The 15,048-nt window shown below is 37.4% G+C and overlaps 1 protein-coding gene across 4 annotated transcripts in view; it reads right to left on the reverse strand.

Moving 5' to 3' along the window:
- Nucleotides 1–15,048, reverse strand: part of ANO4 (anoctamin 4) — a 1,520,875-nt gene that overhangs the window by 1,276,705 nt on the left and 229,122 nt on the right. For all 4 annotated transcript variants that reach the window (XM_044087781.1, XM_044087780.1, XM_044087779.1 and 1 more), the window contains one exon: nt 2,890–3,026. In XM_044087781.1, the coding sequence (XP_043943716.1) occupies nt 2,890–3,026 (137 nt within the window). The remainder of the gene's footprint in view (nt 1–2,889; nt 3,027–15,048) is intronic.

Consider the following 15,048-nt stretch of genomic DNA (forward strand, 5'->3'; position numbering starts at 1 on the left):
ACAACAAACAGCAGTATTGTTAGTTCCTGCTTTAGCTGGTTGTACCTAAATTAAGAGGATACAAGTTTTAGCAGTTGTGAGCCATTCACCTAGTAGTTCAAATAATGCCTATTAGTATGATAAAAATAAGAGTGCAAGTTTCATATATATCAGAACATCCCACTGTTAAATGTAGCTTATGCTGGGGAGAGTGAAGCAACGTACATCTATACTGTAGTAGTATATGACTACACAAGTAATGATTCTGTAGTCTAGCACAGTCAAATAATATGTAGTGATAAACTTATTTTTATTATTAGGATGAATTTTCAACCTCCAAAATAATTTATATGTATCTTGGAAATGTCATGAACCAGTAACTTTTCAAATGATTAGATAAATATATTACTATACATTAGTGACAAAGAAGATGACATTAGTGTTCTGGCCACAAGCAACATTCAAATGTAAAGAAATAGGGAAACATACGCTTACTGCATCCTACTTTGTTGGGTGTTGAAATGCTGAAGCATGAAATTGTGAAACAGTTCAAAAGATTGGCACTGGCCAGGTCACATATTGCATCCTTTCTTGTGGGCTGCTGAAACCAGAGGAGAAGAGGAAGGAACATTTTATGTTTTTTTTTCTACTTTTTCACATTTTTTCCAAGTTTGTTTATCCTCACAGACAGTATATATAAAGTTCAAGGATGTGGGATTTGCCCACATTTTAGGGGTTGCTCGGTAGGAGCCTGTCTTCCTCCAAAAAAACCCTGCTATTTTTGTTATTGTGTTACTCTTTTAATCTCATGATCCTTCAGCATTTTGGACCTTTTAATTTCACATAATTGAGGTCTGTTAAATAATACAAAATTATTTATAGTGGATCCAGGGGAATCTATTTACTAAGGTGTCAGATGACTACTATTAAAAAAAAAAAAAAAAAAGACCGACCTAAAATTTTCAGGCACAGTTTTCATTATGCTAGAACACAGATACTAATGTTCTATAGGTGGAAAATGATATTACAGCTTCAATCCAATGTAACACACAGTCTCACTGGATTCCATTTTGGTTATCAGTTTTTGTGCCATTAGTGTTTGAAACAACGCACAGTCTTTCTTTGAAATGTCAGAAATGCTACCATGAGTTGTTTACAACACTCACAGGGATGGAGTGGGTAAAGCAGTTAACCTGTAACTACACTACCTTATAAAATATCTTAGTTACAGCAAAGTAAAATTTGCCATGTACTTAATTCATTGTGAACAAATGTTTGTTGTAAAGCAACTATCCTCCGCAAGAAAAAAAAAACTAACTGTGCTTATATATTTGCATTTTCATCTCCAAGGTTTCCAAGCATACATAATTCATAGATTTATAGCGTAAGATGCTGGAGCTTGTAATCTCAACTGCTCTAACATCTTTTGCATAGTTGTTGACTTTCTATGTTGCCAGAGGTACAGCAGTTGATACACTTGTTTTGCAATATATTGAAGTTGTGTTGCCCTGAATGTGATGAAGTGTTGCCTGTTTGTCAAGCAAGGCAAACTGACAGCATTAAAACACGACCTTTGCTCATGAACTGATTTGCTATTTCTTTCTTTCTTTTGACAGAGTCATTGTGCATCATATTTAATGATCGAATTCATGCCCCTGGAGATATAACTAGTATAGAAATATTTACTACAACAGTATTATGGACAGTCATGGTGCTGTAGAAATCAAGGCGATTGAATTTAATAATATTTGGCATGTTTATTCCATATTCTCGGCAGAGATATTCCTTCATCTGTAATTGTAGTGCTAACCACTATAGTCTTTCAGCTCCAAGCAAAATTTTTTTTCATTCTAAGTATTTATTTTGCAATTTCTGTACTGAATTGTAGATACTTTACTTCTGAACTTCATTAGTCAATACTATTCTCAAGGTCATTGTGAACACTTAAGTGCTACGACTTACACACAGCACTATCATTTCTGCCTTCAGATTTAGCATTGTTCCTCTTAGATGTACTAACATAAAGACAGAACTGCTTACGGGTGGCTGTAGTATTACATAACTGAATTAAGCATGGAAAAAAGATTCCTTGTATGAAATGTATGGGTCTAGTATAAGAAGACATTTTACTCTGAAACAAATAAGCTGTGCTGTTTTTGATCCTTTTTATACGACTTTTAAAGGCCAGTACTATTTTGAATGTTTAGCGGCTGATAACCTTTAATAGTATTGCAGATGTGTGCAATTGCATTTGGAAGTCAGACAATATATACAGAAATATATAATTACAATATTATAAATTAAATTATTTATGTGTAACACTTATGGACATTGCAATACTGTTTTATTACGCAAGACTGTAGAGAAAATAACTTGTGTTTTGCTTCCAAGTTTTCTTATAGCAATATGCCCATAAAGATTTTATTGTAATCTAAGCTATGAATCCTATCAAAGCTCAGGTTTGTACTTCTAGTATAACTGCTGTTATTACCTGAAAAATCTGATCAAATTATATTTTATATGTGAGTTTGCATGTTCTGACCGATATGCATCAGCCTTGATGGTAGGAGTCTGGTCTGGCACAATTATATAAATAACACAAATACAATTCTTCTTCTGTACACATATGTATGTTCGGACTGCTTAGGCAGCTACAACATAATTTATATTTTATTTTAAGTACCCATCCTAAGGGTTTTAGAGCAATATGAGAGCTATATAGGAGAGGAAAGATGAAATCCACACTATGTCTTCCTCTATGTGTGATGTCTGAGTTGCCACTAGTTCAGAAACAGCTCAATAATGCTCCAGTATTCTCTTGATGTAGCCTTTAGACACAAGTAATACATCGGCATTTAACGATTTTTATCACTAGATTGTTTTTGCTGGGTTTTTTTTTTGTGCACTTACCTCTCCCACTGGGTCTAACCGGCTGGCATCATCTGAAGTGCTTGTCAAATTGCCAGGGTGCAGCAGTGAGTCATTGTCTTTTGAAGCACTGTTAATTCCTTCCAATGCATCATAGAGCATTTTGTCATCCTTGGTAGCTGTAAAGTAGATAAATAAATACCGATGCTATTTGTAAAATCATTTGTGAACAAGTCCAGGTTAGTGATATACATCTACATTCCCCTTTTGTTCATTTCCTTTGCCATCAGTAAATTCAATTTTAAATAAAAAAGTGTGATCACCACTTTAGGTAATAGAAGCTCTAAAATATATAGGATGGCTAACAGGACAAAAATGTTTTAACAATACTAAAAATCAATATGGTCTGCAACATTTACATTAGAATGGAAATAAATGTTTGAATAAATAAAACTAATTTAAAGCTCTAGAATAAAAAAGAAATTGAAATTAATTTTGACATTATCTGTTTCATAAAACAATATAATATGGCTACAGGTTATTTTATGAAAGAAAGATTCATCACATATCACCTATATGATACTCACCTTGCGAAAGCTGGTTTCTCAACAGAAAGCAACATTCAGACTGAAGTAAACCATATTGTTTTACCTTGCAGAGTAATATATCACCCCCCACCATGGTGTGTGTGTGTGTGTGCACGTTTTTTTTTGGGGGGGGGGGCAGTGCTGTGATTCTGGACTACTGCAATCTCTATGGCCATCTCACAAGGCTGATACATGTAAGGGAAAGCAAATCCCCCCTATTGCAGTGGTGCTGAAGTACTAAGAAATGCTTATATACACATTCTCACATGCAGCAGATACTATAATATAGTAAAGTAATGCTTTGATCCAAATGTACAGAGAGAGAAAAACTATATTTTCTATCCTTTAGTGAAAAGATATCTTCATGCAAGAAGTCTGAATTCATTATTTCACTTTGATGAAATATACGACAATGGCAACGTATTTATGCAGGTTTATGTCTTGCGATCTCAAAAGAGGTTGATTTATTTAACATTTGTTTACTAGCAAAGCCCAACTGGGACAGAGCTCATTTTCAGCAGAGGCCAGGGTAGAAACACTCCAGACATATGTCTATGGAATGTGAGAGGAAACCAGAGCACCCGGAGGAAACCCATGCGAATACAGGAAGGACATGCAGAATTTACCCAGAAGGCACCCCAACCGAGAATTGAACCAGAGAACCTGTCACTGTGAAGTGACAGTGCTAACCACTGCATCAGTGTGGCACCCTATCAGGTTACTGACAATGTCAATAGATTTGGAGGTGTCTGAACTTCTACAGAGAATAAGATTGGAGCACTGGTGCACTTAATTCTAATGTGAACTTCTTTTTCTACTCCTGTTCTGTGCAGAAAAGCAGGTGCGGTTATTAAAGCTGGTATTTAACTAGCTGGGAAGACAAAGTAATGTATCTCATTATATAGCTATTAAATGAATGGCAGAAAAGAGCCAGAAGAAATCCATTTAAGCACCTCATCACGTTATTCAATATCTAAAACAATTTCTTGTATATAGGTCATCTCTACTTTATCTATACAGAGGATTTACATCTTTTTTGACAGCTAATATATCATAGTTTTAGGGGTTCAGTATGTGTTAGTGCCATCCTACCTATAAACTATTGTAAAGAAAAGGGACACCCATCCGAATGTGCTACTTAAAGCAGTCTGTGCAGCATTAATATGCCAAAGGAATTTATTCTACTTTGTTAGACAACAATATAAAGCAATTTCTGCTAAACCAACAAAAAAAAAAAAAAAAAAAAAAAAGAAAGAAAATAATGCTTCCATTGTTACAAAGGAACTTCCCAGCCAGGCTTTAAAAGGTGCAGCCTTAAACTAAATATTCACCTATAGCCCTACAGCATTTAGCTTTAGTTATTGAAGCCAAAGTACAGCCCTGTGGCATAAAGGGATTAATCTCTGACTATACCCAAGGCAACGTAAGGAATTACTGGCTTGTGCACTGGGGGATATAATATTGAGGGTGAGACAGAGAAAAAAAGAGTGATGAGGTACTTCCTGTCCACCTGTTTCAGGGAAAAGGGGATGGTCCCACATGCCAGGGGTGCATATTCCAAACTGGAATCCCCAGTGGAGATTTTGCATTTGAGGCTTAGATGACTTTAAGCATTGGTTGATAGCTCTCATGACAGCCCACTGCACCCAGTCTCTTAGATATCAATGAATATGTGCAGTAGGAACCAGTGGTCATAACAGAAAAATACCTCTGATTGTTACCTGGATGACGGACATGACATAGTCTTGCTCTCAACCCATAAAGGGGACTGCACAGGTAATAGTGGCTATGGCAGTGGTTTATTACTCAGCAGGGGAGGGCATAAAAATACTGCGACTAAGCTGCAAACACTCAATTAAGTCTCACTGATAAGTATTTTCAACTTGTAGGGCCATTTGTTTGCTCTGAATATTTTTCCTTAAGTGAAAATTTCTGAGATCAATACATTTTTTCCTGTATGAGATATGTGGATTTAATCTCATTTGTTCTTAAGTAAAAAAACACAAGTAAGAAAGGTATAATACCCCAGATGCTGATAAAGAAATAATAGACAAGCCAAGGATACTGAAAGATCTAATAGCACAGGTGGAGGATTCCTGTGCTTTTACAAGGCCCATTACTTACATATAATGAATACTCTAGAGGACATCATTGCACCTAGAAAATGGTCACTTATTTGTTTTCATTGACTCATTTTTGTTGTACATTGAATTGGATCCTTTGCATGTTCATAGGTTCATAGGTTCATAGGTTCATACTAGGCTATCTGCCCTAGGGCATTTATAAGCCTAGCCAGAATGTGTTTGGCCACCCATTTTAAATTAATTTTGCTATGCCCTTTTTCGAGGTTAGTATACTGTGCCTCTGTCTAACAGTGACACAGAAGTGATACCCGGGTTAAACCTACGATCTCCCATCCACTCATCAAGATTCCTCTTGAAGAGAGTCAGTGAGGGACTCTGCCTAACCTGGACTGGGATTTTATTCCAGAGTGAAGGGAGCCTCTGGGTTATGAATCTGTCCCTCCAGCATGTCCTATTTATTTCAGTGCTGAGGTTCAAGTCTCTAGGCCAGAGCTCGATGGGATTTGGATTTTCTGAGGTGCAGCATGTCCATTAATTCTGGGTTGAACATGGCTTTATACGTCAGGCACAGATCACCCCTGAACAGGCAGTATGCCACTGAGTAGAGCTGGAGTTTCTTTAACCAAGCAGCATATGGCATCTGTTTGAGCCCTTTGATCCTCTTGGTGAGGTACTTTTGGGGTCTTTCCAGTTGCTGCAGGTGTCTGGTAAGGTACATCCCAAAAGGGGCATTGTACTCAATTATGGGCCTGATGAGGGATGAGTAAATAGATGACCTCCCCTGATCCAGATGTGAATCCCTTCATGATTAGGTGGGCTATATGAAATGTTTTTCTAACCACTTGGTTGTCAAATGAGAGATTGCTATCAACTTATGTCCCCAGGTCCCTAATTACTTCTTCGGTACTTAATGGATTACCACCTATGTGGTAAGGGGATGACTATACACTTTTTGGCGTTTAGCTTGAGGCCATGGCTCTGGCACCAGTTGTCTGTTTCTGTGAGGCCCTTTGGAAGGATGCTTGGTGCCCAGTTTGCAGTCTGGTCAGCCACAGTCCTTCGTTGGCCTGTACCTCCAACAAGAGAGGTCCCAGGATTGAGCCTTGAGGGATGCCACTTGTAACTGGTTTGGAGTCTGACATGGCTCCAGCAATTCTAACCATGTGGGTTCTGTCCTTGAGCCAGTTTGCAACCCATCTAGTGACATAGGGGTTTATATTTAAGCTGGTGAGCTTATCTATAATGCCCAAGTGGGAGGTAGGCTGTGTGGACCACCTTCCCTCATCAATGGCCTTGGTGACTGTTTCAAAGAAATCAACCAGGTTTAGCAGGATCTGCCCTTAACAAAGCCGAACTGGGTAGGATCCAGTGTCTGTAGGTCCCCAATATCTTTATTTATGAGGTCTATGATGATCTTTTCCATAGCTTTGCAGACCAAGCTAGTCAGGCTTATGGGGCTATAGTTTCGTGGAGAGGGACCACTGTTTACATATCCTGTAGTAAGGCTGAGATTGAACAGTAGTTTTATGTTTGGGTTTGCTCTTCTTGAGTTTTCCCATTGATGCTGTGTTTTTTGCTTTTGTGCATGTTTTATACTTATTATGCATTTTGTAGTCTCAGTAATGCACACTGACTAACATACAAACATACATGCATGTCTGTATATATATATATATATATATATATATATATATATATATATATATGTGTGTGTGTGTGTGTGTGTGTGTGTTTGTGAGTGTACATACACACAGACATGTGCTTTATTTTATATTTTCTTAAAGGTGCAATTAAATTTTATTCCACCAGACATAAACATGTCTTTTTCAAATACCAGTTTCTTAGTATTAGATTCAGAGACATTGTCCATAATATTCATGTATTAGCATGCTGTAAATGCAGAAAAAAAAATGTCAAAATAAGATTCAGAGAGAAATTTCCATTATTGCTGCAGAAACATATTACTGAACACCAAGAAGGCAGCTAGAGAATAGTTCTTTTCAAAATTGGAGACAAAGAACAAATGCAAGCATTACTGTGATTCAAAAGCAGCTATACTGTGTAACACAGCAGTTAGAGAAGTGTTACAGCAGAACAGAGTCCTCTGTGCTGCTATGGAAGTACCACCAGTGATTCCAACAGTAGTATGATATAACGTCATGTGTTTCTCACACACACACACACACACACACACACACACACACACACACACACACACACACACACACACACACACACACACACACACACACGCACACGCACATACATGCACTGCGCACAAATATACATCTGTTTCTGTCATTTATTGAGGTACAATGTTACCACTGTAGTTGCAGAACAGCACGTGCATAAATGTGCCGGCATGTGAAGATGGACTGTACTGATATAAGAACATCTCAATGTGACCAGAGGAACAAAATACAAAACTGAAGCAAGATGGAAATTAGTAGGCAGTATGTAGGAGAATGCTAATTAAAACCATGTTACGTTCATACGTCACTAAGCACACTCTGACTTTGATCAATATTGAACTGCAGTCAGGTTTTACTGCTCTTGTAGCCAGACTGATAGGACATGGTGTCATGCAATAATGTACAGACGGTATCATGCTTGCTGAAAACATATAACTGTCTCCATAACATGACTGTTTGTGATAGGTGGAAGTACTTAATGAACCTGTAGGCCTCCTTATCACTGTCTTGTGAATTCATTAAGACAGATGCACACCACAACATCACAAAGCACTAGCACAATACATACGTATGTACAGTGGATATAAAAAGTGTACACACCCCTGTTAAAATGCCAGGTTTTTGTGATATAAAAAAATGAGACCACAATAAATCCTTTCAAAACTTTTTCCCACCTTTAATGTGACCTATAATCTGTACAATTCAACTGAAAAACAAACATCTGTTAGGGGAAAATACAAAAAATAAAAAATGTACAATACGCTGGTTGCATAAGTGTGCACACCCTTAAACTAATACTTTGTTGTGTGTGCACACCCTTCAACTAATACTTTGTTTAAACACCTTCTGATTTAATTACAGCATTCATTCTTCTTGGGTACACACCTGCCATCGATTATAGAGACTCTGATTAACCCCAAACAAAGTTCAACTGTCCTAGTAGGATTTTCCTGACAGTTACTCAGTTGCCTGCTAAAGCAAAAGCCATGGTTCACAGACAGCTTACAAAGCATCAAATGGATTTCATTGATGAAAGGTATCAGTCAGGAGAAGGGTACAAAAAGATTTCCACAGCATTGGATATACCATGGAGCACAGTGAAGACAGTCATCAAAAAATGGAGAAAATATGGGACAACAGTGATGTTGCAAAGAACTGGACGTCCCTCCAACATTGATGAAAAGATAAGACCAAAACTGGTCACGGAGGCTGGCAAGAGACCTACAGCAACACTGAAGGAGCTACAGGAATTTCTGGCAAGTACTGGTTGTGTACTACATACGACAACAATCTCCCGTATTCTCCATATGTCTGGACTATGGGGTAGAATTGCAAGACACAGAAAAACATACAGGCCTGGCTAAAATTTGAAAAACAGTTCATCAAGTCTCCCAAAAGCATGTGGGAAAATGTATTATGGTCTGATGAGACCAAGGTTGAACTTTTTGGACACAATTCCAAAAGGTACGTTTGATGCAAAAACAACACATCACCAAAAGAACACCATCCCCACAGTGAAGCATGGTGGTGGCAGTATTATGTTTTGGGGTTGCTTTTCTTCAGCTGGAACTGGGGCTTTAGTCAAGGTGGAGTGAATTATGAACACTTCCAAATACCAGTCACCTTTGGCCCAGAACCTTCAGGCGTCTGTTCAACAAGACAGTGACCCCAAGCATACATCCAAATCAGCAAAAGAATGGCTCCATCAGAAGAAAATGAAAGTTTTGGAATGGCCCAGCCAGAGCCCATATGTAAATCCAATAGAAAATCTGTAAAGTGACCTGAAGAGGGCTGTGCATAAGAGATGCCCTCACAATCTGACAGATTTGGAGCGCTTTTGCAAGGAAGAGTGGGCAAATATTGTCAAGTCAAGATGTGCCATGCTGATAGACTCTTACCAAGAAGACTGAATACTGTAATTAAATCAAAAGGTGCTTCAACAAAGTATTAGTTTAAGGGTGTGCACATAAAACAAAGTATTAGTTTAATGGTGTGCACACTTATGCAACCAGCATATTGTATATTTTTTATTTTTTATATTTTTTCCTCTAACAGATTTGATTTTTTTTCAATTGAATTGTACATGTTATAGGTGCAACTAAAGGTGGGAAAAGTTTTGAAATGATTTATTGTGGTCTCATTTTTTTATATCACAAAAATTTGGCATTTTAACAGGGGTGTGTATTATTTTTATATGCACTGTATGCCAAGATGGTGAAGAAGTCACTAGCCAAGCTTCCTAGAATTAGATCTACAAAATTTCAGTCAAAAGGCCACACTTCTACTTTATCAACATATATATCACCAGCTACTACAAACATTTCAGTGAGTCACAGTGGTGCTTGCCCCAAAATCTTAAGCCATACAACATATAAATCCATTCTAGGAAATGGTTTGGTGTTGGTGACTCTGTTGTGGTACATATTGATGTTGCCTTCACGAGACTGAACAATAGGAGGGTAGCTGCCTTTTTGGAGCTTGGAACCAGGAGATTGAGGACCTGATGGAGACCTGTATGGGGGTGAATAACCTTAAGAACTCCAACCAATGGGGAAATGCAGAAGCATAGGCTTGACATTGCTGTGTATGTGTCGGAAGCAGAAAAGACACTGTTTATAGTGTTATATTGTCATCATCTAGAATGATGCCAAAAGTCAAGGAAAGGATAACTGTCTTCAGTAATTGGCATAGTAGCTGATGTTATCTTATGAGGGATCCAATATGTGTCTTCTTGGAGCGAAATGGGTAACAGACCATCCTGCTTTGCAAAGGATGGTGTGCACCTCTCTTCACATTCTGGCTAAATCATCTGCTGTCTTTATAGTGCCTTTGTTTTTGGCCAAATCTGCCTACTCAGCATTGCCACCTAAAATATTCCAAATTGGCACACATTCAAATGGCAATACTCAATGCCAGGAGTCCGAATAAAAAGATACCTGATAATGAGACCCTCCTCCAGCTTGAACACGTACATATGGATGTAGTAACAGAGGCTTGGCTTTAATGCAATGAACACACACCCTTGTTTTCCTGAGTTTAGCACCTATAATGCTTTCAGACCTACAGACAACAGTAAGGGAGTGCTATTCTTTGACATGGACCCTCCCATGTCAAAGCAGATTTCTTGTGACCATAATTTTGAAATTTTGGAAATCTGCTTCACCACAGGAACAATAATGACTGCTTCATAACCAACTAAAGATTGACCTCCATATCCCTCAGAGATCACAATATCTACCTTAATGCTTTATTGGGTATATATAGACACTAATACATTTATTTAAGCTGACTTCAATTAACCTGCAATAAACTGTCTCACTTCTATTGCATATTGGTAGCATGCTCAATGCTTAAGTGTGTATGTAAATGTAAACTACCTAGAACAAATGTCAATTATTCCTATTATGGGATAAAATATCCCATATCTTATTCTTACTAAAAGTGTACTTGTAAGTAACATCCAACATTGTCAAATTAGAATATAAATTGGTGATTTCTTTTATTTGTTTTTATACATTTGTTAAGTGTAAGCCAAATGGACACGAGTGTCCATCTTCAGAAATGGCACAAAGTACTGCCTGGTTAAATTACTTGCTCAAACTTACACAACAGGCAAACTGAAGTAGATGGAATCAGTCCCTGTGTCCTATATCGTAGGAAGCAGTTTGCAAACAGCTCATTGTCCAGTTCCTCTTCGGTAACTACCAGACATGTTCTCATGTTAACACTGGAGGAATACCACAAACAAATAAATTATTATTCAGCTATGTCTCAAAAGCATATCTTCTGCTGCTATTTAATGACCTAAATAATTTCCTCTATAAATTCATACCTAGACTGCCCATATAAATACAGCCAACATCTCTACTTCTGAATTCTTCTCTTACCTAAATACTTGTTTAAGAAAGCAGTACCTACCCATAAAAATACTTGGGGAAAATGTAAAGACAAACTGTTATGGTAGAACTCACATTAATAAACTCTGCAACAAAAGGAAGATAGTGCTAAGCTATTACAAGTGGTAAAATACTCCCACCTTAAGAGGACATTCAAACATGCTAGCAAAGAACTTAAGGCAGTGGTCAGAAAACACAGTTATTTATGAAGTAGAATGGCCAATGACACCAAAAATGATTATACATTCTCTTTAACTATATTATAAAGCTAAGAAACAACCTCGTGCCCATCATTCCTCCAATTTGATTCATATGTATGCCACCCATTCCATCACAAATACATAGCTGATATCTTAGCAAACAAATTTAGTGCAAACTTCACCTCACCCCTGTTGTATTTACCCCAGTTCGTCAGTCCATGACCCACTTAAGATCACTATGTAACAAGTCCTAACAGCCCTTTCTAAAACAAAGAATGCCACATCAGTTCTATGAGTCCTGAAAATGTACTGGAAACTTCATTAGTGGCAAGTATGACCTATCACAACCTTTGTTAAAATTCTTTAACTTGACTCTTGTAATGGGTTGCGTCTCTGATGCTTGGAGATTAGACATCATAATCCTACATAAAATATGTCCACCACTGACCCTGGTAATTATAGACCCATTAGTCTTACCAAGCATGCTGCATATCTTTCCCGGGTTCATAAATAAAGACGTTGTAACCTTTTAGCAACAGACATACATCAGTTTGTGTTTGTCAGAAGTAGGTCATGCCTTCTTAACTTTGTAACTTTTTTGAAAGTATAATGCAAGCAGGTGATAGTGAACAAGTCATATTTGGATCTGTCCAGCGCATTATTTGCTGTCCTACATATGAGCACCATTGTCACACTGATGAATCTAAACATCAGTTCATCCATTGTAATGTGAACAGTAAAGTGTCTTTGTCTGACAGAGCATATGCTGCTACTGGCTTTCTGACAGAACCAGCAGTATGAGATCCAGAAATCACAAAATAAAAATAAAAATACTAGTTCTGTTGCATATAACTGGCTGAAAACAGCCCTTTATTAGTAAGACAGACCGGTTTTGACAACAAATGCCTTCTTCAGTGTATAAACATTTTACACAAAACACCATTCATTTATAGACACACCCCACCTCGGAGACAAGTGGAAAATGCAACCAATATATGCTTAAAGAGGAAGAGCACAAAAAATATATGTACACTGCTGTAATGGCCAATAGTAAATGCAATCATGGCCTGATGCTAAAAAATATACATAGCTATACTGCATAATTAAGCATGAAAACATGGCTTAACATTATATAACAAATATAACATTTGTATAGATTTCATGTAATAATGAAAAAAATATTTAGAAAAAATATTATAAAATGCCCCCAACATATTATATTGAGTATCATGAATGTAACTAGTGTGAGAAAACACATAATATGGTTAGTATAATCATAACCATGGGGTCACATCAAGAACATGAACAAAGTGCACTAGGTGTTTCAACCAAAAAATGTGTGGTTAATACATGATGATGTAGCCGGATTGGGGAATCAATGCTTGGTCCAAAATTCCATAAAGCTTGGTTCAGCTATAATCAAAGAAGGTATGTTGATATACCTGTAACTGCCCTTCATGGAATTCTATATGAAACATATGAAAAACTGTAGAAAAAGATAGAGGCATATAGATTACTATAAACCAATAATCATAATAATTCGTGATGAAAATATGTTGATAAATCATTTAACATAAACCTGAAACATGAACTATACCCACCTCTATCCCAATGGTTACAAGTGGTCATTGAGTCCAGGGGGAAATAGCGCCCCCCAATGTAATGATCCAATGTTGTTCCTTATGAGTAAGAATTTTATGCCATCCCTGTGGATTGCTGCGGTCACCCAAAATTCTGTCAATGATTACAAAAGAAAATTGTGCTTCAGGATGTTTGAGAGTATGTCTGTACAGGGCATTGGTGTCTTTCTTGATTTTAATATCTGATCTATGCTCATTGATCCTTGTTCTCAAGGGTCTAGAGGTTTGACCTACATAAAAAGCTAAACACCGACAAGTTGCCAAATAAATCAGCCAACTGCTGCTGCAGTTGCCAAATATTCTGCATTGATACACTTTGCTGGTATTACGACTAGTAAATTCCTTGGTCTTAATAACTTGTTTGCATGAGCCACAATGACCACACGGAAAAGTGCCTATTAATATGTCCCCTGATATTGTCATTTGATGGTGTATTGCTCCCCCACTTTCTTTATGTTTGAAATGTGAAAAGAGAGAACCAAGAGTTCTCCCTCTCCTATAAGAGAAGTGGCATTTCTGATCCAATATTGTTCTCAAATATTTGTTGGCCATGAGAATATTCCAATGCCTATTAATAATTACCCTTAAGAGCATTGGAATTTCTACCAAACGTAGTAACAAACCGAATGATATTTGTGGAGCAATCCCTAGTATTAGACTGATACTGTAACAAAGTTTTTCTCTCAGTATTCTTGGTCAAATTCCAGGCATTAAGAATGTCTTGGTGTCTATAGCCCCTATTGGCAAACCTGTGATAGAGATCCAAACATCAAAATCACCATAAACTGTGACTTGGGGATGTTGCATGCTGGAGGCATGCAACAAAGTATTATATTGAGGATATTTGCGATAGGATCTAGTGTTCAGTGTATGGTCGGTATTTCTGGTGACGGTAACATCCAAAAGTTGATGCTTTGCTCTATACCCCATACATTTTGGTTAAGATATTCAACAAATTCCTGTAGATACCTAACATCTGCCCGCCACACCATCCAGCAATCATCCAAAATGTCTATTTTGACCAAAAAGAGGTTATGAAGTGGGTCATAGATCATGTATTCCTCAAAATATGCCATGAATAGCATAAATGGGAGCAAAGGATGCTCCCATTGCCATAGCATAGTCTTGTTGAGAACATGTTCTGTCATGCAAATAAGCAATGTATTGAACCCTGGAGAGTATAAAGCAGCCCTATCCAACCAATATTGAAGGGCCTGTAGACCAGCCCAATGTGGAATGCTAGTATATAAGGCCTTGACGTCCAATGAACACATAAGCCACCCGGCTCAAGTTGGCAGTCCTGTATGATCTGTAAAAAACACAACAATGGTTTAAGATATTGGGTAAGAAAAGCAGATAAAGGTTCCAAAGACCCAATACCAGATACAATTGGTCTGCCTGGTGGATTGATGATGGACTTATGTATTTTGGTAGCAAATATAATATTTGTTTCTGAGGATCCTTAACTGTTAGCTGAAAAACACAATTTTTAGTTATAATACCCTCCTCAAGAGCAAGATTCAAAAACCTATCTATTTCCTCTTTGAAATGAGTAGTAGGATCATATGCCATGTGCATGTAGCATCTTTTGTCAGACAGTTG

Source organism: Protopterus annectens, chromosome 11.part0 (genome assembly GCF_019279795.1).
Source record: "Protopterus annectens isolate FY-2018-M chromosome 11.part0, PAN1.0, whole genome shotgun sequence".
Taxonomy (NCBI): domain Eukaryota; kingdom Metazoa; phylum Chordata; order Ceratodontiformes; family Protopteridae; genus Protopterus; species Protopterus annectens.